The following is a 22,978-nucleotide window of genomic DNA, read 5'->3' as shown; positions in this document are numbered from 1 at the left end:
GGGCGTGGTCACAAGGCGCAGGCGCTTTTGGGCAAGACTCCGCCGAGGGAGCTGGAGCTGGGACGGTGCCGGGGGCGGGGCCCGCAGAGGAGGCGGGGCATTGAGGGGGCGTGGCCGTAGGGGGCGTGGTCCGCCGGTGCTGCGCTGGAGTTGGGGAGCGTCCCGCTGGACACAGGACCCAGTAAGCAGCCGACGCTGAGGCCAGCGCCCGGATCGGGGCGTTCTTGTGGCAGAGTCGGTCTTGTTCTTGCGATCCAGTCCTTTCTGGGACCTAGCACCGAGCGCTCTCCGTGCGCCAGGCAGGACAGTGGGCAGCAGGGCTGACCCCGCAACTGTGTGAGTCCACCCTTGCACCGGTTCTGCTCTGGAACTGTAAGTAGTGACCGTGACGTCCCTCCCTCTGTGGGGTCCACACCTTGGCCCGGGGGGAGGCAATAACATAGGGAAAAATAAATCAGGTGTCATGTGGGAGCCAGATAAACTGGGTGGGGGAGGCAGTGGATGTGTGGAGTGTTACAATAGGGTGGATGGGCATGTAAGGGACATAGAAGGAGCTAGCCAGAGAGGCACAGAGTAGGAACACAGAGGGAACGAGCCCTGCAAATATCTGGAGGTGGGGTTCACAGGCAAGCTGTCCTGCCAGCACCAAGCTGCAAAGTGGGGGGACTGAAGGATGCTTGCCAGGGGCCAGCATGGAAGTCAGAGGGCATGGGGCATGGAGGGGGAGGAGATAAGGTCAGATGGAGAGGTCCCTGGGCATTCTGGGCAGAGCAGTGATGGCATGGCGCTGGCACGATAAAACCTTCCTCTGTTTATTTGTCTTGTTTGTCTGGCAGGAGCGGGACAGAAGGCAGTGCAGGGGTGAAGCTGTGGTGCTGCCTGGGTGGTGCCCAGGAGGGGAGGAAGTGTAGACTGCTGGGGCTCAGCCTGAGAATAGGCAGGGATGGGTGAGGAACAACGGGAAGGGTGGATAGCCTCTGAGAATCTGGGGATGCTGATGGAGTGCAGGAGAGTGGGGTCAGGAATGCAACTGTCATATCCATTGGACTCCCCGTGGTGCTGCTGTGAGGCTGTGGGCTTCAGGAGTATAGTCTGAGTTTGAAGTGTTTGGAGATGGATGAGTGAGTCCAAGGGGTGAGTGAGGAATGAGGGTACTGAGCCTCTGCCCACATGGAGAAATCAGCGAGTCCAGGAGGATCCAGCAAGAAAGACCCTGATTGAGCAGACTGGGGAGGAGGATCCCCAGGGGTGAGTGATGTCTGGTTAGCTGCTGAGAGGGGTATGGGGAGTGGGACTCTTCTGGGACTTTGGCCAGTGCAGTGTGGATGAATTGCCTAGGTAAAAACCGAATTATTGTGGGCTCAAGGGAGGAGAGTAAATACAGACAACTTTCCAGGTGTTTTGCTTTGGAGGAGCTTCTGGGACTAGAAAGCTATTTTCTGTCTGGGTCAGAGCCTCGGTGGTGTTGATGGGGTACAGGGAGAGATGACCACATTGGAGAGAGGGAAGGCTGCCTAATCTGAAGTCCTCCCCTGGGACTGGAGACTGGATCTGGGGGGGGGGGGCTCTGGGAGCCCTTTGCACTTGGGGAGGAAGGCCCTGATGCAGGGAGTGGGGCCTGGGCAGCATCTCGACCAGCTGTTTCTCTTTTCCAGTGAGATGGCAGCTAAGTTGAACTAGTCTGCAGTGGAGGTCTGGGTAGCAGAGGTGGGGATAACAGGCCAGGAACAGCCCTGGACACAGGGCAGTGACCCCAGGAATCTGATGGCCCTATGACACTGTAGCCATCTGTCTGCAAATGGGGGAGAGCCAGGGCGTGTGCATGAGGCATGGCTACAGGTCTCTCAAAGAGCGGAGACAGGACATCTGCCCTGCCTGCTCTCTCCAGGGACTTTGTCAGCAACAACACCCCAGACCTTGGCCCTGAACCCTGGGCTCCTGTATCCAACTGTCTGGCCACTTCTCTGCTGGGCTATCTTTAGGGAGCTCATGCTCTGGTATCAATGTGTCCACTCCTGATCTCCCCTCAAGCCTGCTACTCACTCCAGCCCCCACTGTAGAGGACAGCACTCCATCCTGCCTGCTAAGCTAAGACACTGGGGTCCTTTCTTCCAAGCCCATACCTATCATCAGCTCCTCTCCTGGCCGGTGCTCACTCCGCCCATGGTTTCAAGCCCAGTCCAGATGCTGGCTATGCTCCAGTGCTTATGCATCATGTGTCCCTCCAGTGAACAACAGACATCATTCCCACCAGGTTCAGGACACAACTCGGGGCTACACAGGTGACCTGCTTCTTTCCATCTTCCTCATCTCAACCAATAGCCACTCCATCTTTTCTGTTACTAGGGCACAAATTCTTGGACTCATTCCTGATTCCTCTCTTTCTGTTTTCTTACATCCAATTCCTGGGGAAGTCATGGGGGCTCTATCTTCAAATATGCCTCCACCCAACCATGGCTCTTGGACTCTGCCACGCTGCCCTGATCTAAGCCCACCTGTTCTGTCTGGTTGTTTCTGCAGCCTCTGGCCCACCCCCGGTCTATGCTGAACAGAGCAGTTAGTGAGCTGACCCTTCAACACCTAAGGCAGAGGGTGCCAGGCCTCTGCTTAGCAGCCCCAGGGCTGCTCTAGGTCTCCAAGGTCCTGCTTTGACTCTGGCCTGGCCTTGGATACTCTCCCCAATTCACTTCTTCCAGCAGCATGGCTCTCCTGGACATGCCTGCTCTCACATTCAAGGCCTAGCAGAGCCGCTCCTAGACCTGGGTGGTCCGGCCTCCCTCAGGTCCACTGAGGCCTCTCCTGACCAGTCTGTGCTAGCAAAACACTGGCAAAAAAATGTAAAAAAAAAAAAAAAAAAAAAAAAAAGGCTTGGACAAGGCTGCTAATTGAAGCATCATCTGTAATAGAAACAACCGGAGCTGGCCAGCAAGGCCTCCGGAGTGAGAGTGCTCTGTGCATCTGGTGGCAGCTGCGGCAGGAGTAGCAGACACTTGCCTGCACCACCACAGGCCGCCCACCGCCAGGGAGGAGAGACAGGGTGTGCTGCTGAGAGAGGCAGGGTGCAGGGGCACCTGGAGGGCTCTGTTGGTGAGGCCTCTGCCTTCCGCTGGGGCTGTGATCTGTGGGTCCTGCGATGGAGACCCTGTCAAGCTTCCTGCTTCAGGGGGAGTCTGCTTCTCCCTCTGCCTCTGCCTCTCTCTCCTGCTTGCACACTCTCTTGCTCTCTCAGTCTCAAATAAATAAATAAAATCTTTAAAAAAAAAAAAAAGATAAGCAGGATGGAGACAAGTGTGTGCAGACTGCTGTGAGTCACCCCGTAAGTGAGGGTTACTGTGCGCTCCATGTGCCTGCCTGGGTGAGTGTCCCTGTGGGCTGCAGCCGGCCAGCGGCAGCAGCAAGACGTGTCAGAAAACAGAGAGAGGTAAAAACAGCAAACCAGCAATCAGGTGAGCTGCGCTGACCTCACACACACACAAATACACGTCTGTCTACACAACAAATGGGTACCCATTTCCAAGGGACACCAGAAAAATGTGGTAAGTATGTCATTCCGCACACAAAATGTCGTCCTGTACAATGCACAGAAGAATTAGATACTAATCTCGACCACACAGGGGAAAAACTTAGACACCCATCTCATACACACAGAGAAATTAGACACTCACGTCTCCCTCTCTCTCTCTCACACACACAACTCTTACCTTCCACCTCAGAAGGCCATGCTAAAAGATCCATCATGCCATATCCACAAACAAAAAATTAGATACCTGTTGAAGTGTTTTTATTTTTTAAGATTGATTGATTTATTTGAGAGAGAGAGAGAGAGAGAGAGAGAGAGCGAGCAAGCATGGGGGAGGAGCAGAGGGAGATGGAGAGAGACTGTTCACCGTGCACAGAGAGCCCGACACTGGACTGGATCTCACAGCCCCAGTGGAGGTATTTTTTAAAAAGTAGATCCTGTTGAGAGGTGGTTCTCCATGAATTTCTCAGGTTTCTGTTTCTGCCTGGTCCAGGTCCTCAGAGCAAAATCACTTACAGCCCAGTTAAGGATGTTTGTCTCAGAGACATTCTGGGGGAGTCAGGAACAATGCCCATCCCTTCTTTTCCCTGGAGATGTACTCACATTCCAGCATGAAGGTTGCTCTCTCTGGAAGGCAAGGTGGTATGAGATAAGAGATAAGAGTGTCCTGGGTCAGGCTTCTTCTCTGGAAGTGCACCCCAGGGCACATGCATGCCATCTGCCCGCCCATGGAGAGGAGAACTGGAGGAATCATCACAAGGTGTTGCTGTAGCTGCAAGGGACAGGTGCTGCTCACCCCTGACCCAGGTCCCGGGGTTCCTGCATACACATACATGTGATCTGGGTAGGCTGGCTTCTGAGCTCACAAGTAGAGCAAAATCTCAGATCCAGCACAGCTTCTGATGTAACACAGTCATACACACACACACACACACACACACACAGTAGACGCACTTCACAAACTACACACCAAAGAATTAGATGCCTGTTTTCCCATTTCACCCTGCTACACATACACAGGAGAGAGAGACCCATCTTGCACCACACATATCAAAACCCACACGGTCTTACATAACACAACATGATCACACATTAGGTACCATCTGGTATTTCACACACACACACACACACACACACGAACATCAGGCCATGCACAGCAACACTAGATGGCCACCTCTCTCTCTCATATACATACTAGATACTACTCTACACCACGCATGTACAAAAAACTGTCCACCTCACTATGAACATACAGAAAAGTGAGAACTCAGATCCTTCCTCTTTTTTAGCAGACAGAACAGGTCTGAGTAACAAGAAAAGAGTTGGGCCCCAGAGTTCTTTGTGAGATGGGCTAGCCAGCTGGGGCTGCAGATACTCGTCGTGACTTTGTGATGGAATGAGCCTCCAAGGCTGGCTTCCCTCCACTGTGGGAGAGGCAGAACAGATCAGGAGGAGGCAACCCCAAGGGGCTTCTCTCTGGTGGGGACCAACTGGAGCACAGACTACAGTGACCAGAGACTTTTCCTCTAACTAAACAGGTTCACATTCCAGTGCAGACTCCCTGATGGGCCGCCCATATGGATAAGGATGAAGTCACAGCATCCTTTTTGAGGCCACCTGAGAGTCCAGAATCGGATTTGCTTACTCGGTTCCCTGCTGTGGTGGAGCACTGGTATGTGGGGGCTTTCAGCAGCGTGAACTTGGGGAAAGCAGCATGGGGTAGATATGAGTAAAGACGTGGGTGGGAGGGTGTGTGTCTGGAATCTGAAGGCTCAGAGGCTCCTGTCCAGGATGCGCATTGCAGGGCGGGGTGGGGGGAGTGGGCTGCTCTGTGGAGAACCTGCTGGACAGGACAGGGCCAAGGCAGAGAGGTCACCCATCCCACACACTTGTCTCTTCTTCCACTGGTGTGTGCTGGCCCCAGCCTGTTCCAGGGATTCGGGAATGGACAGACTGGCTCCTGCCCTCAAATAGCTGACATACTCTTGAGAGGAGCAGATAAAAGCCGAGTAAAAACCAAACAAGCAGGATGGACTGTGAGCTTCTCATCATCTGAGGTGAGATTTCTTCCCCAATATCCTCAGCAAAGAAGGTGTTGCCTGGGCTCCATTCTTGGCAAAGGGACTGCTCTCAGTTGCTTAATTTTGAACAAGATATTGTTTGGGGAAGACACAGTGGCCTGAAAAAGCCTTGATTAAGGCTACTTTGAGATGCTTATGGGAGTCTGTATTTGCTTAAGTAAAAAGGAGATAAAAAATTGGAACAAAGATTTAGTCATAATTGTGTGTCAGATGTTATTTTAAACAAACCTTTATTTTTATTTTTAAAAAAATTTTTTAAACAAACCTTTAAAGATCATTTTTATTTTTTATTTTTATTTATTTATTTTTTAAAAAAGATTTTATTTATCTATTTGACAGAGAGAGAGAGAGCACAAACAGAGGAAATGACAGGCAGAGGGAGAGAAAGAAGCAGGCTCCCGCCAAGCACAGAGCCTGATGAGGGACTTGATCCCAGGACCCTGGGACCATGACCTGAGCTGAAGGCAGAGGCTTAACCCTCTGAGCCACCCATGTGTCCCCTAAAGATCATTTTTAAAGGAAGACATTGGGTGGAGATCACTGAAGCGTTTCTTCAAGGTATGGTGGTCCAAGCGGTGTGCCGATGGATTCTGGGTGCGGAATGACCCTTCATGGATGGTGTTTTACCTCGATTCAAAACTTGAACAGCTTAAATGCTTATGCTGAAGATACTCGCCCAAATTTAAATAGTGTGAGAGTGGAGAAAGTTGTTTCCAAATGAGTGTGCTTTCCATGTTATGTGAGTTTTTAAAATTGAACTTATTTTTGAGGTAATTATAGATTCAAATGCAGTTGTAAGGTGTAAAACACAGATTCCTTGTATGCCTTGCCCAGTTTCCCCCAAAGGTAACATCTTCAAAACACAACTGCATGATATCACAGTCATGACACCAACATGGATGAATGGCCATCTTAGATTTCTCCAGTTTTGCTTACGTGGACGTCACAAGGCTGTGTCACACGTAGACTCCCTCCCACTGCCACAGTCAAGACAGTATTTCCATCGCCAGGAGGACCCCATCTCCCTCCCACTCCCTCTTCAAACCACTGATCTGCTCTCCACTTCTAAAATTTTATCTTTTCAAAAAGTGTCAACAAGTGGAATTTGTGCATATTAATAAAGGGGACCCTCACTAAAATGGAATAGGGAGGCTCTACAGGTGAAGATCCAGCAAAAAGAGAGGGACCTTGAAAGTAAGTCGGTGCCACTGTAGCTACTACTTTATCCCAGCGGGAGGAAAGCTTCCACCTCCCCCAGCAACAGCCTAACCAATGAGAAGCCAGTACACTTCCACCTCCCAGTTTTACCCCAAGGGACTTCCTGTTTTCTTCCCAACTTCCTCTTTCCTCTTTCTTTTCCCAGACTAGCCTTTGGTTTTGTTGTAGGTTGCTTGCCCTGGACTGTGATTCTCTGCTATTCCCAAATAAACCCATTTTTTGCTGGTAAAATAACTGGCAGTTTCCCTTTGAGGTTGATAGATTATATAGTATGTAACTTTTCTGAACTTGGATTTTTTCCCCACTCAGCATAATTACCCTGAGATTCCGCAGACCGCCTTGTGTATGAACAGTGCATCCCCCTCCCCCACCCGGAGTCCCAGTCCATGCTGTGGATGCAGTATGGTTGGCTTAACCATGTGCTCACTAAAAAGCAAATGGGTTGTTTTCAGTTTTGGGTATCACAAATAAAGCTGCTGTAAACATTTGGGTATGGATTTTTGTTGAAAATAAGTTTTTAGTTTTCTGGGATAAATGCCTCAGAGTGCAACTGCTGGGTTGTATGATAACTGCATTTTAGTTTTATAAGAAACTGTCAACCTGTTGTCTGCAGTGGTTGTACCATTTAAATTCTTAACAGCAGTGGATAGGTAACTGAGTTACCCATAACTTCACCAGCATGATGTCATTGATTTTTCTTTCCGCCATTCTGAAAGGTATGTAGTGATACCTCACTGTGGTTTTATTTTATGTTATTTTTTTCTCACTGTGGTTTTAATTTGTATTTTCCTAATAGCTAGTGATGTTAGTCATTCATTATCACTTGTCATTTGTATATTATTTTCAGTGAGATGTCTCTTCCTGTCTCTTGCTAATTGGACTTTTGTTTTGTTTTTCTTTTTTTTTTTTTTATAGTTGGGTTTTGAGGACTTTTTATATATCCTATATACCAGTCCTTTGTTGGATATGTGGCTTGCAAATATTTTTTCCCAGTCTATGTTTACAAAACCCTTTTGATAGGATCTGTATTAGATCTATAGATCAATCTGGGGAGAACTGACATTTTTACTGTGTTGAGTGTTCCAATCCATGAACATGGTATATCTCTCCCTCTTTTTAAGGTCTTCATTGATTTCTTTCACTTATGTTGCATAATTCTGAGCATACAAGTCCTGTGTAGAGTTTGTTAAGTTTATATCTGTTGACCTTAAAAATAAAGGTCAGTTATTTTACCAGCAAAAAAAAAAAAAAAAAAAAGAGTTTACTCAGGAATAGCAAAGAATTGCAACGCAGGACAAGAAAGCTGTAGCCAAAATCATAGGTTAGTCCAACACACAAAGGAAAGGAATGTTTTTTGAAAGAGAAGGAGGAGGGGGCCTGGGTGGTTCAGCTGTTAAGCGTCTGCCTTCAGCTCAGGTCTTGATCCCAGGGTCCTGGGTTCAAGTCCCACATTGGGCTCCCATGTGGAGGGTTCCATGGGAACCCTGTTTCTCCCTCTTCTACTCCCCCTGCTTGTGTTCCCTCTCTCGCTATGTCTCTCTCTGTCAAATAAGTAAAATCTTTAAAAAGAGAGAAAGAGAGAGAGAGGAGGAGGAGGAGGAAGTTGGGAGGGTTTGTTGGGAATGAAAGTCCACTGGAGAAAGGCAAGAGCCTACCATGATGGCAGTTTCTCACGGGCTGAGCTGCAGGGGTGGTTAATTTCTTGTTGGAGATGCAATGTACATCTTTTCCTCTTCTGGCATGTAACTGATGATCCTCTCCTATTAACAATTCTTCTGTTAGGGTCTATACTGGCAATTTTTGACACTGAATGGTACAGCGTGAGAGCTCACACATTTGGACTCCTGACTCCATTTTTGTCGAGGTTTCCTTTTATAAACTTTTACGGACCCAAGTATTTAATTATCTGAAGTAATTGTAAATGGTATTGTGTCTTTAATTTTCATTTCCACATTTCGTCGTTGGCATGTAGACATGTAACTGTGACCTTACTGAGCTGCCTACTCCACAGAAGAGCCCTAGGGATGGGGAGGAGGCCCCCGGCCCCCAGCTGAGCAGGAGAGTCAGAGGTGGAGAAGGACAAGAGTGCCAGGCCTGTATCATGTCTGTTTATGTCAGCAGCATCAAGATCACAGGTGACCTTAGGGAGAGTATTACTTGGAGAGTAGAAGAGATGTCTGCAGTGGACTCCTGGGTGGGGAGCAAGCCGGAGAGGAGGCTGTCCACCCACAGGGGAGTTCTTGTGGAAGAGAGTTGGCTGACACTCCCTCCTCTCTGCCTTCCAGCTCTCAGTTCTCTCCCCACTGTGCCCCAGCTGTTTCCTCAGTTGTCAACTGCAACTGACAACTGGGGGAGATTGACTGCCCCCAGGTTCATCCTTGTGACACTGCCCTTCTCCTGGGCAGGACAGGCTGGCCTTGGACTCCGCTTCCCCCTTGGCCAGCACCACCTCTGTCCATCACAGGGCCCAATCTAATGACTAGTCTGGACTGGAGGCTCTTTGCAAACTGACTCCAGCCTCCTCTTCTAAGCTGGCTTCCTGCTGCTCCTGGTGCCTTGTTTGGACAGCAGGAATTGGGGGAGGTGGTGGTGGAGGGGACCATTCCACGCCCTTTCCAGGAAATGCGGACCTTTTGCGGGGTTGAATGACTTTACCGATGCCCCCTCTCCTGTACCCACCCACGTGCACGCGTCCACCTCAACGACCACAGAGGTCGTGACCTGCCCCTGCCAGGAGACTTTGTGCCTGTTTCTGGGGCAGAGATTTCCATCTTGGCTGGCTAATGGAGGAGAGTCCGACCTCGTAACTGGAGGCCTTTCCCTCCTGCCCTCGGAGCTGGGACTGACCCCGCGCGGCCCGCCCCGCGCGCCTGGCACCACCTCCCAGGGCGGTCCTCGCCCAGGGCCCGACTTGCTCAATCCGGCCAGAGGAGCGGCCGGCAATGGCGGGAGAGGAGGAGGACCGGCCGGGCGCCGACGCGACCTCGGCCCTGAGCGCGCTGCTGGGCTACCGCGCCTACGCGCGCCGCTGGGTCTTCCTGCTGGTGCTCAGCCTGCTGAACTTCTCCAACGCCACGGTACGGGGGTGGGGGGGGTGGGGGGGGTCTGGGGCGGCCTCCCGGCGTGGGCGGAGGCGGGCCGAGCGGGGACCCCGGTTCGAGTCATCGCGCTCCTCCCACCTGCCGGTGTCCCAGTGCCGCTGGGAGTGCAGGAGCCGGAGACCCCAGCAGGCGCGAAGGCGCGGGGCCCCTTCTCCTGGCTGCATAGGGAGAAAAGGGGTTAGCGTCTGTCCTCGTGGTGGCAGAGCCTCTTTCCTGTGACCCATAGTGTTTTGAAACACTCCCTCTCCTGCGTCGGAGGACAGGGGAGTCACTGGCATAGCTGAAAAGGGGTCTTCCAGTTCCCCCACCCTCCTGGAAGATCCAACACCTGGCAGCAGGCCTCGGATCCTATCCGGCTCCTGCCCTCCCTCTCCAGACTCCCCACCCCCACCCACTCCCACAAGGCAGGGCAGGGCCCAGCCGCCTTTGCTCATCTGTGCCCTGGAGGTCCTCACTGCATTTCTGAGTCGGCATGTGGGGCTTCCTTATCTGTACGCCCAGTCTCTCTATAGCTCCCCAACTGGGGTCTCCAGTGACCGGTTACCTATTCTAGAATGGTTCCTACTGCTGGCAGCCACTCAGCCCCTGAGACCAGTTGATCAGCCACTGAGAACAGGATCTGCCAGTTATTGGGGACCAGCTCCCCCAACCTGCTTGTCCCCAACTCACTCCGAGCCCCCAGGTTGTTCTGCCCAGGGCCTTGGGCCCCTCTTTCCCCAGCCCATCGCAAACAGTGGTCTCAGTGGGGTGAGCTTTTTGCTGCCCTAGCCCCTTGCCCCTTGGACAGATACCCATCTGCACTTGAATGGACAGGGGGGTTTGGGGCCAGCCTTCCCACACCTGACCCTCACATGGCCACTTGCTCATGGGGTCAGACTGCAGTGCTGTCCCACACCACGCTCTGTGGGGCCACTCTCTCACTTCCCTGGTGCTGCCTGCTCTGCCTCCTGTGTGTGCCCGAAGGAACCTGTCCACGACCACTCAGCTTATCACAGAACCCAGGGACTTGTCGGGCGCATTTGGCCACCAAGTTAATCATGTAATGAACAGCTACCTTGGCAGCAGGCTCCACAGCTGGGGGAGGCTGTGAGTGGCCGAGGGACAATCAGAAGTGCAAACTCATGAGCAGGGATGGGCAGGCAGGTGTGGACATTCTGGGCAGACGCTGCCTTGGGGGTTCTTGAGCAGCAAGTACTCCTGGATGTTATTCCACACTGATCAGGACCTTTTCCCTCCTTTCCTTACTGGCCTGGGTATGGAGAGCCGGCCCTGTGCTGGGACAGGTGGCATCCATGGCCTGGCCTGAAGTCTCCTATGACTCTGGAAACCTCTTTTTTTTTTTTTTTTCCTGTGGCTTCTCACCAGGTCCCTGTGTAGCTGGCTAGAAGGCCAGAATTGGTTTTTGGTGCAGTGGTCTAAGGACACAGAGCAGGGGTCTCCTTCAGCCCCTAAAATGGCTTTGATGAGTCCGAGAGTGCATGGGTGTGGTGATCTGGCTTCTAGAACTTCCTTGGACACTGAGACAGCATCCTGCTTACTCCCCTTTGGTCCACGAGTTACTATGGAGCAAACGGGACTCTCACCAGGAACAGTGATCCCTGCTGTGGTCACCACAGTGAGCACTGACCATCAGGCTCTCCCCAGCCAAGTCTACTCGTGTACTTTGTCTGCAGCTGGGTGGCCACAGGTCCCACGTTCTGAAAGGGCAGTGTCAGAGGCAGGTGGAGCAGTGCCTGGAGTGAGGTCTAGGTGGCCCCAAAGTGGAGCGAGGAGACTGCCCAGTAGTCTGGGCAGGAACCAGCATGTGGAGCAACTATCAGTGCGCTCAAAGGGAGGTGAGGGGTTACCTGGCTGGGCTGGAGAAGGTTGAAGGGAATTCTTGTGCGCTAGGGACATACTGTTGTCCTCATGTTACCTGGCACAGTTCAGACCCGTCTCTGCTCTGCCGGCCACAGACTTGGGGAAGAACAAGGAACGGGCTTGGCTCGGCAGGGCAGGATTAGAGAACGGATACCGAGTCCTCTCTGCTGGGTCAGGCTGGGCAGGAAGCAGCGGGACCTGCATGGGGTCTCCTTCTGTACCTGGAAGAGCTGTCCTCTGCTTTGTCCCTAAAAAAGAAAAAGGAAGAAAAGGCAGCTGTTGCTCAAGTTCTTTGTCATGTGAGGCCTGCAGTCAGTATCTGCTTGGGTCAGCAAGCCTCACCACAGAGGGTGTGGTCCTGGGGCCAGCTCCTGCATTCCTGTGTCTCGCAGAGTTGCAGTGATGGTGGACTTTGATTTGTGGTACCCTTGTCTTTGGTCCCTCTCTGACCTGCTTCGCATCTCTCTGCTTATAAGCCTTGGAGAGCCCCTCTTCTCACCCATCATCCTTCAGGGAGGAGACAGTGTCTCACCTCCACCAGGAAGTCTTTCCCAGTGACCTAATTGAATGTACTGTTTGCTGAAGATCTGTGGGGTTAAAAGTCCCAGTGTTTGACACCACCCCAGGGTGGGAAATGTTACCTGTTACACTGTCAGGGAGGGTCTACTCCCAAACACTTGGGTCTCCTGTAGGACAGGTGGGCTGGCCTTGGGCAGGGCCAACAGACAATCCAGGGATTTCCACCTGGGACTCTGAGTTTCTAGACAAGCTGGAGATACCTTTTGGGCCTCTTTCTATCCTCCTTCCCCGCCATGGAAACATCCCTTCCACTATCCCTTCAATGGCTCCAGGCCCACCCTGCTTCCTACCCTTATCTACCTGGATGTTCACCACAGACACTGAGTGTCCCCCTCCCCACAAATGTGCTCCTCTGCCCAGCCATTTGGGCAATCTACACATCTGTGTGACTGGGGTGGCTGGGCCACTGGCTCCCCTCATCAGGATCTCCTTTTCTAGCCTCCCAGTCCCCAATGCCATCCAGCACTTGGCCTTCATGCCCACTCACCACATAGAGCTTCCCTCCCCCCTGCAGTCCTCTGCCTGTCACTGACATCCCTCTGGGCCTTTTCCTTAGAGGGTCAATCTTGGCAGGACTCACGGTCCTTTAGGCTCTGGTCGGGTCTTCAGCCTCTGTCTACCCCCCAAGACCATGTCTGCGGGATGATCTGCTCCACATTCCAGGCGCACTGTATGTCTGACCCCCGCGCCCCTGCCGCCTGGTACACTCCCTCAGAGGTGACTAGGTGAAGAGCCTGGCCTTATGGGACTGCTGGACATTCTCTGCCTCAGGCTGGCTGGACAAGCCTGGGACAGCGGGTGGCTGTGGTTTCTGTGGTGCCCGGCCCTGGGACTGACATCAGTGTGTATCCACAGCTGTGGCTCAGCTTCGCTCCCGTGGCCGACACGATTGCCCACCACTTCTTCCTCTCCACCAAGCAGATCAACTGGCTTTCACTAATCTACCTTGTGGCATCCATCCCGTCCGGCGTGGTGGCCATCTGGGTTCTGGACTCTGTTGGGCTCCGCTGGGCAGTGAGTTGGAAACCAAGCCAGGGCTGTCTCTTAGATGGGGCAGGGTCCTTGAGTAAGGAAGGGCTCAAGAGCCGTTGCTTCCTCCCCCCGGGGGTCTCCAGGCAGAGTCATTTGGGTGGCAGGGCAATGGTCAGGGTGCTGGTGGGGTGGCTGGGCTGGCCAGGCAGTGCTCTGTCCCTGTCCCTGCAGACCGTCGTGTGCGCATGGCTGAACTTTGCTGGGAGTGTGTTCAGAACCCTGCCCTTCCTGTTCATCGAGATCCAGGACCCATTTGCCTTCCTCATGGCTGGGCAGAGCCTCTGTGCTCTGGCACAGACCCTGGTCATCTTCTCTCCAGCCAAGCTGGCTGCCTTGTGGTTCCCGGAGCACCAGAGAGCCACAGCTAACATGATCGGCACCATGTGTGAGTGGCAGGGATGAGGCTGATGGTCTTCTGGGGGTTGTGGCACCTCTGCACTCCCGGCTCTTGGAGGGCAAAGGGCCCTGGCTGTGGGCTGGAGACCAGGCCTGGCCATGGCTGAGCAGACATGTGTCTCCGTCTGTCCATCCAGCAAACCCCTTGGGCATCCTGGTGGCCAACCTGCTGTCACCTGCCCTGGTGAAGAAGGAGAAGGATATCCCTATGATGGTGAGGGAACTCATGAGGTGCATGCACACATGCGTGTGCATTTGTGTGTGGTGCATGTGTGCATGGTGGGCTCACATGTGCATACGTGTGTGGTGCATGTGTATGCACGACAGGCTCATATATACATACATGTGTGTATGTGTGTGGTGCACGTGTTTGCATGGTGGGCTTACATATGCATAGGTGTGTGCGCACGTGTGTGTGGTGCATGTGTGTGGTGCATGTGTGTGCACGGTGGGCTCGCATGTGCATAGGTGTGTGTGCCTGTGTGTGGTGCATGTGTGTGCACGGTGGGCTTGCATGTGCATAGGTGTGTGTGGGTATGTAGTGCATGTGTGTGCATGGTGGTCTCGCATGTGCATAGGTGTGTGTGCCTGTGTGTGGTGCATGTGTGTGCATGGTGGGCTTGCATGTGCATAGGTGTGTGCACATGTGTGTGTGGTGCATGTGTGTGCACGGTGGGCTTGCATGTGCATAGGTGTGTGCACATGTGTGTGTGGTGCATGTGTGTGCACGGTGGGCTCACACGTGCATAGGTTTATGTGCGTGTGTGTGGTGCATATGTGTACACGGTGGGCTCACATGTGCTTAGGTATGTGTGCATGAATGTGGTGCATGTGTTTGTGTGGTCTTGCATGTGCATACATGTGTGTTTATGTGGTATGTGCATGCACATGTACAAGTGTGCCCACACCTGTCTGAGAGTGTGCCCCTCCCCCTCCCTGTGACCACATTGGCAAGTACACTTGGTGCCCGTAGGATTTTTCCACATGCCTGAGGTGGATGTGAGGTTGAGGGGTAGGGACTGCAGCCAGAGGCCAGTGTGTCTGCTGAGCAAGGGAAGGGTGTAGGGAAGGGTCAGTGCAGGTGGCATTGAGTGATGGAAGTTCTGGGAATGTCTAAGGGGAGAGTGATTTGACCTGGTCCAGAGATTCAGGGAGCCAAAGATGTGGCTGCACTGTGCAGGTAGGGAGCTAGGATTTTGGCTGGGTTGGGAAGTGGGGACAGGCTCAGGCCAGGTTTGGGGGGTGCAGCTCGGTATGTGTTGGGGTCATTCACAAAGACAGGCAGAAAGGGTCAGTCAGCGGTTGGATGGGTGAGTCTGGGGCCCAGGGAGAGGGTCGGGCTAAGAGTGTCACTGTGGGAGTCATCTGTGGGGGATATTTTGAAAGCCTGGGTTCTAGAGGAAGCAGGGCAAAGCAGGCCCTGGGGCTTGCCTTTGTCTGCCTAGGGATGGCTGGCAAGGGAGGCAGTGTGCCCAGAACAGTGGGTGTGAAGCCCTGATGTGCGTGTGTGAGTGCACACACACACACGTGCACACACTCACGTATGCCCTCTCTGCAGCTGGGCATCTATATCATCCCTGCCGGCCTCGCCTGTCTCCTGGCCACTGCCTGCCTCTGGGAGAGTGTGCCTCCCAGCCCACCCTCTGCAGGGGCCGCCCACTCCACCTCAGAGAAGTTCCTGGATGGGTTGAAGCTGGTTAGTGCTGTGGGATCCAGGGCTGAGGTGACCTGGTGTGGGGAGAAGGCTGAGGAGGGAAGGGGGTTAGGACAGGCCCTGCTGGGGTATCCCTAGTATCCCACTCGCTCCCGGGCTGAGCGGCACCTTCCCCTCCAGCTCTTGCGGAACAGAGCCTATATCATCCTGGCCGTGTGTTTCGGAGGCGGCATCGGCATCTTCTCCAGCTTCTCGGTTCTCCTGGAGCAGGTCCTTTGTGTGAAGGGCTACTCCAACGTGAGTGCTGGCCCCACCCAGCCCCCTCTCCTGTGCAAGGATGGGGCTTGGGGGCCATTGCTAGGACCCTGAAGACTGCCCCATACACTGGGTTTCCATGCCTAGACAGGGTAACCTCCTCTTATGGGTGGTATTGAGAGGTTGTGTGTGAAACGTTGTGTTGGGTGCCAGATGCAGTCTGATCATGGGGTCGTGGCCTTGGGGAGGGGTGGTGGCAGTGCCCAGAAATGTGCTGGGATTTTGTGTGGCGCTTTTCACTATCTTTCCCACTGTCCCACCCACGTTGGCCCCAACCCTGCAGGTCTCCAGGGAAGGGTCCTCTTCTGATATTTGGAGATTGGGAGGGCCTTGCTCTGCTCATAGCATCTCTGGCCATGCCCTCTGCTGCCTGGCATCAGCCCTGGGTGTGGGATTCAGGCCTGGTATGTTCTAAACTCATTAGCAGCACACGGGCACCCCTCAGTGCCTTTTCCTTTAGCAACTGTTGGGCTCCTGGCGTGGGGTGCCACAGGAAAGAGGCACCTGGGGGGGACGTGCCATCACTCACTCATGGCTAACCATGCAGCTGAGCTTTCCATGTCACCCTGCCGCGGGCTTCTCGGCGATGGCGTACACCCTAAGGATGGGGTCCTTCTCCTGGGGCCCTGGTATCACCGTGACCCAATGATGGGGCACCCCTGACCTCCTCTCCTCCAGGAATTTGCAGGCCTTTGCGGGGCTCTCTTCATTGTGTTTGGAGTCCTGGGGGCACTGGTTCTCAGCCTGTATGTGGACCGGACCAAACAGTTCACTGAAGCTGTCAAGATTGGCTTCTGTCTGACCTCCATAGTCTTCGTGGCCTTTGCGCTGGTGAGAGTCCCCTTGAACCAAGACCACCCTACAGGGGTGTGAGTGGGATGCTCTGGGACAGGGCAGCTGACAGATGGGTCAGAGCAGAAATTCAGACCTTCTCAGGCTTAGGCACTGCCCACTGGGGTGGTCACCGACCCTGGCCACTGGCCCATCCCTGCTCCCTGCTCAGTTGAGAGGGGGTGCTGGTGCAGGGCCGGGCTGGGGCTTGGTGTCCATGCTGCGCACTCTGACTGGTGCTCCATCTCTCCATGTGGCTCACCATTCCCCTAGGTGTCTCAGCTGCAGGGACAGACCTTGGCACTGGCTGCCATCTGCTCACTCCTGGGGCTCTTTGGCTTCTCAGTGGCGCCCATCGCCATGGAGCTGGTGGTCGAGTGCTCCTTCCCTGTAGGTGAGGGTGCAGCCGCAGGCCTGGTCATCGTGCTGGGGTGAGTGTCTGTCCCTCCACCGCTTCCCTGGGGACCCCAGAGTCCTTGTCCTCACCCCACCCCTGGCTACAGAGTGGATAACCAGCCTGCTCAGGCGAAGGCCACCGTGTTCTGAGCTGTGTAGTCCTGGGCTAGCTGCCGTGCCCCACGCTGAGCAGAACAGGACACTGGCCTCAGAAAGCCCAGTGGCACTGTGAGTACTGAGCAGTGCCCAGGGCAGGGCTGAGGGCCTTGTGTCTGTCCAGGCAGGCTGAGGGTGTGCTCATCATGGTCCTGCTGACTGCCCTGACCGTGCGTCGTGCGGAGCCATCTGTCTCCACCTGCCAGGATGGCCAGGGCCCATTGGACTGGACGGGTGAGTGCCCCTGCCTGCATAGAGACCCCAGAGCACAAGTGAGGAGGTCGGTGCTGGGCCTTCCTCACCCCCCTCCCAGCGCTGGAACCTCCCCTCCATGGGCCCCTTTCTCTTGGCACCTTTCACTCTCCTTTGCATGCACTGGGCACCCACGGGGCAGGGGCCCGGGGGGTCGGAGGGCAACAAGGCTGACCTTTCCCCTCCAAGGCTCGCTGTCCTGGGAGTAGGCCTGAGGCCCTGGTGAAAGCCCAATGTCTGAAACCCGTGTGAGTCGTTTTAAAATGCGACCAGGGAAAGAGACAGGGAGGCAGAGAGAGACGGGGATGAGGTGCCACATCTGGAGACCCCATACTGCTGACCTTGGAACTCACCACACCTGGGTCTGTGAATGCCCTCAGGCCTGTTGGGGGCTGGGACAGATGTTTCCAGGTCCCTCTCTGCTCATGGCTAGTGGGGTCAGCTGGAGCTCTGCCAGATCTGTGGGTACTCTGGGTTAGGGGTGGGGAGCTCTGGCTGCTTGAGCGAGCCTTGGAGCAGAGCTGGGCTGTGTCTCCCCAGTGTCCATGCTGCTGATGGCTTGCCTGTGCACCCTCTTCAGCTGTTTCCTGGTGGTGTTCTTCCACACTCGGTACCGGCGCCTACAGGCTGAGGCCCACATGAGCCACTCCATCCAGGAGGACACATCCCCAGAGGCTGTGGATCACGAGCCCCGCCCGGCAGCTACTCCCTGAGGCTCCACATGGGCATGCCCCCGCCACCTCCAGCGTGGACCGTAGGAAGCTCAGGCAGGGGCCACTTATTCCCAGTGCCATTCTCTTGGGGGAGCCCTGAGCCGCTGGAGGCCCCGGACCTGCAGAGATGTCACAGGGGTCCTTGCAGAGTTCTGGAAGCCAAAAGAGCCATCAGTGCATCAAGAAGTGGTCCTGGGGACATGAAGGGGAGGCCAGGAGGGGTGGGCTCTGGTCCCAGGGTGACAGCATCCAGCAGGTGCCAGAGGGATTTGGAGTCCTTGGCACACCCAGAGCACAGCAGGATGGCCTAGGGGAGACCCTGTGGCTAGAGCAAGAACTGCTGGTGCAGCCACCAGGCAGGCAGGTGCCCCAGTGGCCAGGCCAGACCCAGGGTGGCTGGCGCAGGAGCACGATATGCGGGATGGACCTGGCTTGAGGAACAAGGGCTGAGGGAAAGCCGCATGGATCGGGAGTCCAGAGGGCCCCTGGCATGACTGAGACTGGAGTGGACAGTTCTGAGAAACGGCTTTCTTGAGGAATCCCAACCCATAGCTTTTCTCAACCTCTGCCGACTGCAGAGTGACTGACTCCCGGCATGAGTGTGAGGACAGCAGGTGGGGTCAGGCTGCTCTGGGAGGGGGAAGCAGAGAGAGGGCCCTACAGGCAGATCCTTCCACTCCAGGCAGATCCTCCCACCCCTACCAGATCCTTCCCCTCCAGCGTTTCCTAGTTCCAAGCACACACTTCTACCCCCCATGGGCCCTCCCCCAAACTCTCCCCAACAGGGCAGACACTTCTCCCAGCCCTAGGCAGAAGTTCCGCACCTGCAGACCCCCCCACCCCCAGGCGGACACCTTCTCCTCTCCCCCTACAGACACTGGCAGGCAGGTTTATGGGTTCATGTTTATTGAACTGGCTGCAGCCCAAGTGGGGATGGGGGAGGTGCCCCTCACTCTTCCTTCTCCTCCCCGTGGGTGAGCACGTAGCTCAGTGCCTTATAGTCCAGGTTGCCTGCAGCATCGATGGTAGCAAACTGGAACATCTGGTCCACCTGCAAGCCAGTCCGGTCGGGGGAGTCAGGCCCAGGGAGGAGGGGAAGGAACAAAATGGTCTGGTGAATTACAGACATTAAACTCCAGCCAGGTCCAGGGTTGTTTTTGCTTGTGGGGGTGGGGGAAAGGGAGGTTGGGGGGACACACAGCAGAGCCAGGGGTGGGGCCGGGGTATCCTGCCCACCCTGATGCTGCAGCCTCGGGGCCCCAGGGTGAGTCCCCCTAGCTAAACCCCCTATTCTTGAGCTTCACAGAGGCACATGGGGTGAGGAAGTGGGGTGAGGGCAGAGTGGGCCAAACCTCTTCAGCGGTCATCTTGTCTGCCTGGGACATCAACAGCCGCTTGATGCTGAGGAAAAGGAGGGAGGAGCCAAATTAGGCTGCCCTGAATAAAGGCATTGACACTGGAAGAACTGGAGGGGTGGCTCCAGGGGAGCCTCATGACTTGGGTCAGTTCACACTGTTGGCTCTTCCACCATGGGATACTCCAAGGCGGGGGTCTGGTCACCCTACAATCCCACCCACTCACAGCACAGGTGCCTCTCAGAAGCCTGGCTAAAGGGTGAGTCCTGGGCACCAGGGAGTGGTTGTCAGGGAGTCTTTCCTGACTCGCACGCTCTGGGGTCACCACCCCTGGGGGGGCTCCATCTGCAGGAAGGAGACTGGGGGGTTAGGGGCAAGTGCCTGGTATACCACATAGGCCCACTCCCCCAAAAGGGCTTAAAGACCCAGTGATGGTCCAAGTGGCGATGACCTCCCGGGCCACTGGCTGGGCAAGACTGGTTTTGCCCTCAGTTAGGGACTCAGGATCTTGGGGACAGGCAGCCCAAGGCCTGGAGTCTGGGGTGGGGGGAGGGGAGGTGGGCTTGGCATCCCTCAGGGGTGATGCCTAGGTGCCCGTAGCCACACTCACTAGTCCTTGTTGATGCTGCCTTTGCCATCAGGATCCAGCATCTTGAAGGCATTTAAGATGGTCTCCTCAGCATCCGTACCTGCCCACAAAAGGCCTTCAACTGTTTAGGGCTCCAGTCCTGCCCTGGGCCATCCCAGGGCTTGGCCTGTATGTCCCTCCAGCTCTTGAGCACTGCGGAGACCCTGCAGCTCCCACTCTGAGGGGCCTGGGGGTCCCCAGAATCCTGCCTAGGCCCAAAGGTGGAGTGAATGCTCAGTGAGTGAAAGGTTACCACCACTAGGCAGACGGGAGGAAGGATGAGCTCACATGCCCGCTGGTCACATGTGTGACCCACGAATGTGGGTACCAGAATGTCAAGTCCTAGGGCTTTTCAACAAATCTGAAAATCTGGATTTTTATGTGAAATATCTGAATTTCTGAGTGTTAGGAGCTAACAAAACACACAGTGCCTTGGTAGACTGGCCTGAGGGCTGCCCCTGGCCAGGGAGGAACCTGGACCGAAGGCTCTCACCTGTCAGCTTTGCCCCAAACATATTCAGGAACATGGTGAAGTTGATGGGCCCCGAGGCCTCCTTGAGCATGGCATCCAGCTCGTCATCCTTGATGTTGGTTTTGCCTATCACCAACACAAGACCAGGCAGGAATGTCATACTCCCCCGCTGTCCTGCTGTTGATGCATCTGCTGTCCCCATTGGTCTCCCACCTCTATCACTCAAACTGGGAAGGCCAGAAGGAGGGAGGTGAGCCCGTGGAGGGGGGGGTCATGTGGCCCAGGTCTGCATGTCAGCAGAACCCCAAACCCTGAGCCCTGGGGAGATGGGCAGCTGGGGAGGAGGAAGAGGCCATGCATGTAGCCCCGGAAGACCTGTGATCTGCTTACCTGAGTGTAAGGGGGCCCAGAGGAAAGAAACCTACCCGTTCTCCCCTGGGATTGCCTCAGGCTGAGAACGTGCCCCCACACGGGAAGTTGAAGAAGAAAGGGCCAGCCTTTGGCTCTTCTGAGGACCACGAGCGCCCTTCACGTCTTCTCCCAAGTCTGTTTCTGGGCTTCCTTGCCAGGCTTGGGGGAAGGAGGACAAGCCTCCCCATGTAGTGGTGTCGCTCTGGGGTCTTAGTGCTTCCCTGGAGCTTTGGCTTGGACCCAGCTTCCCATCCAGGGTGCCCGTGCTTCAGCTGTGCCACCCACCCCACCCTGGGATGTCCTGATCGAGCCAGAGGGATCTCTCCCCTAGGGGAGGCCCAGCCCGCCACCCCGCAGCCCATGGGACATGGGGTGCCAGGTCAGGCTGTAAGGCCCAGGTGCAGGGCAAGTCTCTCCAGGACTGAAGGACACCCCGAGGCGGGCTGTGGTGGAGTTCTGTCCCATGGCACCTACCCAGTGAGGCGTACGTGTCCTTTAGGTCCTCCTTGTCGATAAAGCCATCTCGGTTCTGATCCATTAGTGTGAATGCCTGAAACCCAGGCCAGTCACACCGTGTTAGGATAGGCATCTACTCTCACTGGCTCCAGAGTGAGGCTCACGCAGGGTCTTTGGTTCAACTGCATTACGATTCACAGGGGACCCCTTGGGCAGGAGTTACTGGGTGGAGTGGTCCTGGGACAAAAGCAAAGCCTCACCTCCTTGAACTCCTGGATCTGGGTCTGCTCGAAGTTGGAGAAGACGTTGGATGATGCCCTTTGGGCCCGTAGGCCCCCCCCTTCCTTCTTCTTAGTCTTCCTGCTGGCCTAATGTGAGAACACCAAGGCTGAGGGGCCTGCAGGCTGGTGTTTTGGAAGACAACACAGAGGATGGGTGGACCATGGCACTAGGGGTTCCAGGGGGACCCCAAGCCTGGGCCGGGGCAGCCCTGACCAGGTCCTGACAGCACGGCACCCAGGGCTTGTCTTGAGCTTGGCCAGGAGCCAGCTGGGCCTGGACATCCAAGGAGCAAATGGCCCATGCAGGCCAGCAAGTGGGCGGGCCTGGTCTAGGGACCCTTCCAGTGTGAAGACCAGGACCCTCCTCTTCCAACCACAGATGTCCCTGAGGCAGCCATGGAGCACAGCTCTTCCTCACCTAACACCCTCACACACAGAAACAAACTCAACTCGTGTGCACACACACACTCCCACAAATCACACTCATGTAGGCAACATGCGCGTACACACAGTCGCAAAAGCACACCCTGTACAAATGCAGGCATGCTCACACCCGCTCCTGCCCCAGTGGCCTGCTGGCCACACTCACCATGCCTGGAAGTGCCTGAGGCGATGGTCTGTGCCCTCCCTGCCCAGGTCACCTGTCTTAAGCTCCTGCCCAGTCCCCCAGGACAGCTCGGACTCTGGCTTCCACTCCCTACAAGGACATGCTGGGGCCACCCTGGGGACTGGACAAGTGCAGAGTGAGCTCTGGCACCTGGCGGGTGACTCAGATGCCCCCATCTTGCCCTGCTCAGCAGGGCCCCCAGCTTCCCAGGCACCTCACCAAGAACCTTGTTCTCCTGTTTTCTGTGCCTCTCCAGGGCCACCTGCATGTGGACCCAGAAGGCTACAGGAGGCAGAGGAAGGGGGACCTTTCCTAGATTTGCCCAAAGTCATTGTGAGTGGCCTTTGGAGGCTGGTGACCAGGCATTCTCTGAGCACGCTGTGTGTGCCCTCACCTCCCTGCTTCACTGGGGCCCCATCTCTCCCCTTGGCAGGTGGCCCCTTGCCTGGCACAGTGTGGGGATAACATGTCTGGGATGGAGGACCATCCAGATGGGTTGGGCCCTGGGCCAGCATTCAGCCAGGTTTCCCCACTACATCATGGCCCAGCAGGCAGAGTCTGGGGAGGGGAGCTGGCCTAGGTGCCTGTGGGGGGGGGGCAGATAGATATTAGCCGTCAGCACAGGGTCAGGGGCTGGGTGCCCTAGTCTTGGGCTGCGGGGAGT

At 55.3% G+C, this 22,978-nt stretch overlaps 2 protein-coding genes across 10 annotated transcripts; one reads left to right on the top strand and one right to left on the bottom strand.

The window, feature by feature from the left end:
* Nucleotides 1-138: 138 nt before the first annotated feature.
* On the top strand, nucleotides 139-19,569 carry SLC49A3 (solute carrier family 49 member 3). Of its 9 annotated transcripts, none has more exons than XR_013966408.1 (13): nucleotides 139-372; nucleotides 5,059-5,192; nucleotides 5,445-5,577; nucleotides 13,215-13,373; nucleotides 13,563-13,776; nucleotides 13,925-14,001; nucleotides 15,346-15,483; nucleotides 15,622-15,738; nucleotides 16,040-16,160; nucleotides 16,435-16,587; nucleotides 16,861-17,018; nucleotides 17,264-17,373; nucleotides 17,972-19,569. XR_013966408.1 is itself a non-coding variant. In XM_080796615.1 (12 exons), exons 2-12 carry the CDS (start codon nucleotides 5,098-5,100, stop codon nucleotides 18,031-18,033), a joined length of 1,416 nt encoding a protein of 471 aa, XP_080652741.1. In that variant the 5' UTR covers nucleotides 139-372; nucleotides 5,059-5,097; the 3' UTR covers nucleotides 18,034-19,569. The 9 variants fall into 9 exon arrangements, 4 of the variants coding, with proteins under 4 accessions (XP_080652741.1, XP_080652739.1, XP_080652742.1 ...); XR_013966409.1 differs by having other exon boundaries at nucleotides 17,932-19,569; XR_013966407.1 differs by lacking the exon at nucleotides 16,040-16,160 and having other exon boundaries at nucleotides 17,268-17,373; nucleotides 17,932-19,569.
* On the bottom strand, nucleotides 19,054-21,508 carry MYL5 (myosin light chain 5; the record flags this gene model as incomplete). The annotated part of the gene is made up of 5 exons (XM_080796617.1): nucleotides 19,054-19,155; nucleotides 19,457-19,505; nucleotides 20,070-20,148; nucleotides 20,581-20,685; nucleotides 21,445-21,508. 5 exons carry the CDS (start codon nucleotides 21,506-21,508, stop codon nucleotides 19,054-19,056), a joined length of 399 nt encoding a protein of 132 aa, XP_080652743.1.
* Between the last annotated feature and the right edge of the window lie 1,470 nt (nucleotides 21,509-22,978).

The sequence above is a fragment of the Martes martes genome (assembly GCF_963455335.1).
Source record: "Martes martes genome assembly, chromosome: 2".
NCBI lineage: Eukaryota > Metazoa > Chordata > Mammalia > Carnivora > Mustelidae > Martes > Martes martes.
Note: the sequence above shows the minus strand (reverse complement) of the source record. Positions and strands in the feature narration are given on the sequence as shown.

What these genes read in the sequence shown, in the direction of transcription:
- SLC49A3 (XM_080796613.1), top strand. Translation starts at nt 5,098, where the DNA reads ATGGATAAGGATGAAGTCACAGCATCCTTTTTGAGGCCACCTGAGAGT. An exon ending in AGAAGGATATCCCTATGATG is followed by an intron (nt 14,002 to 15,345) that starts GTGAGGGAACTC and finishes CCCTCTCTGCAG; the next exon opens with CTGGGCATCTATATCATCCC. An exon ending in TCTTCGTGGCCTTTGCGCTG is followed by an intron (nt 16,588 to 16,860) that starts GTGAGAGTCCCC and finishes CCATTCCCCTAG; the next exon opens with GTGTCTCAGCTGCAGGGACA.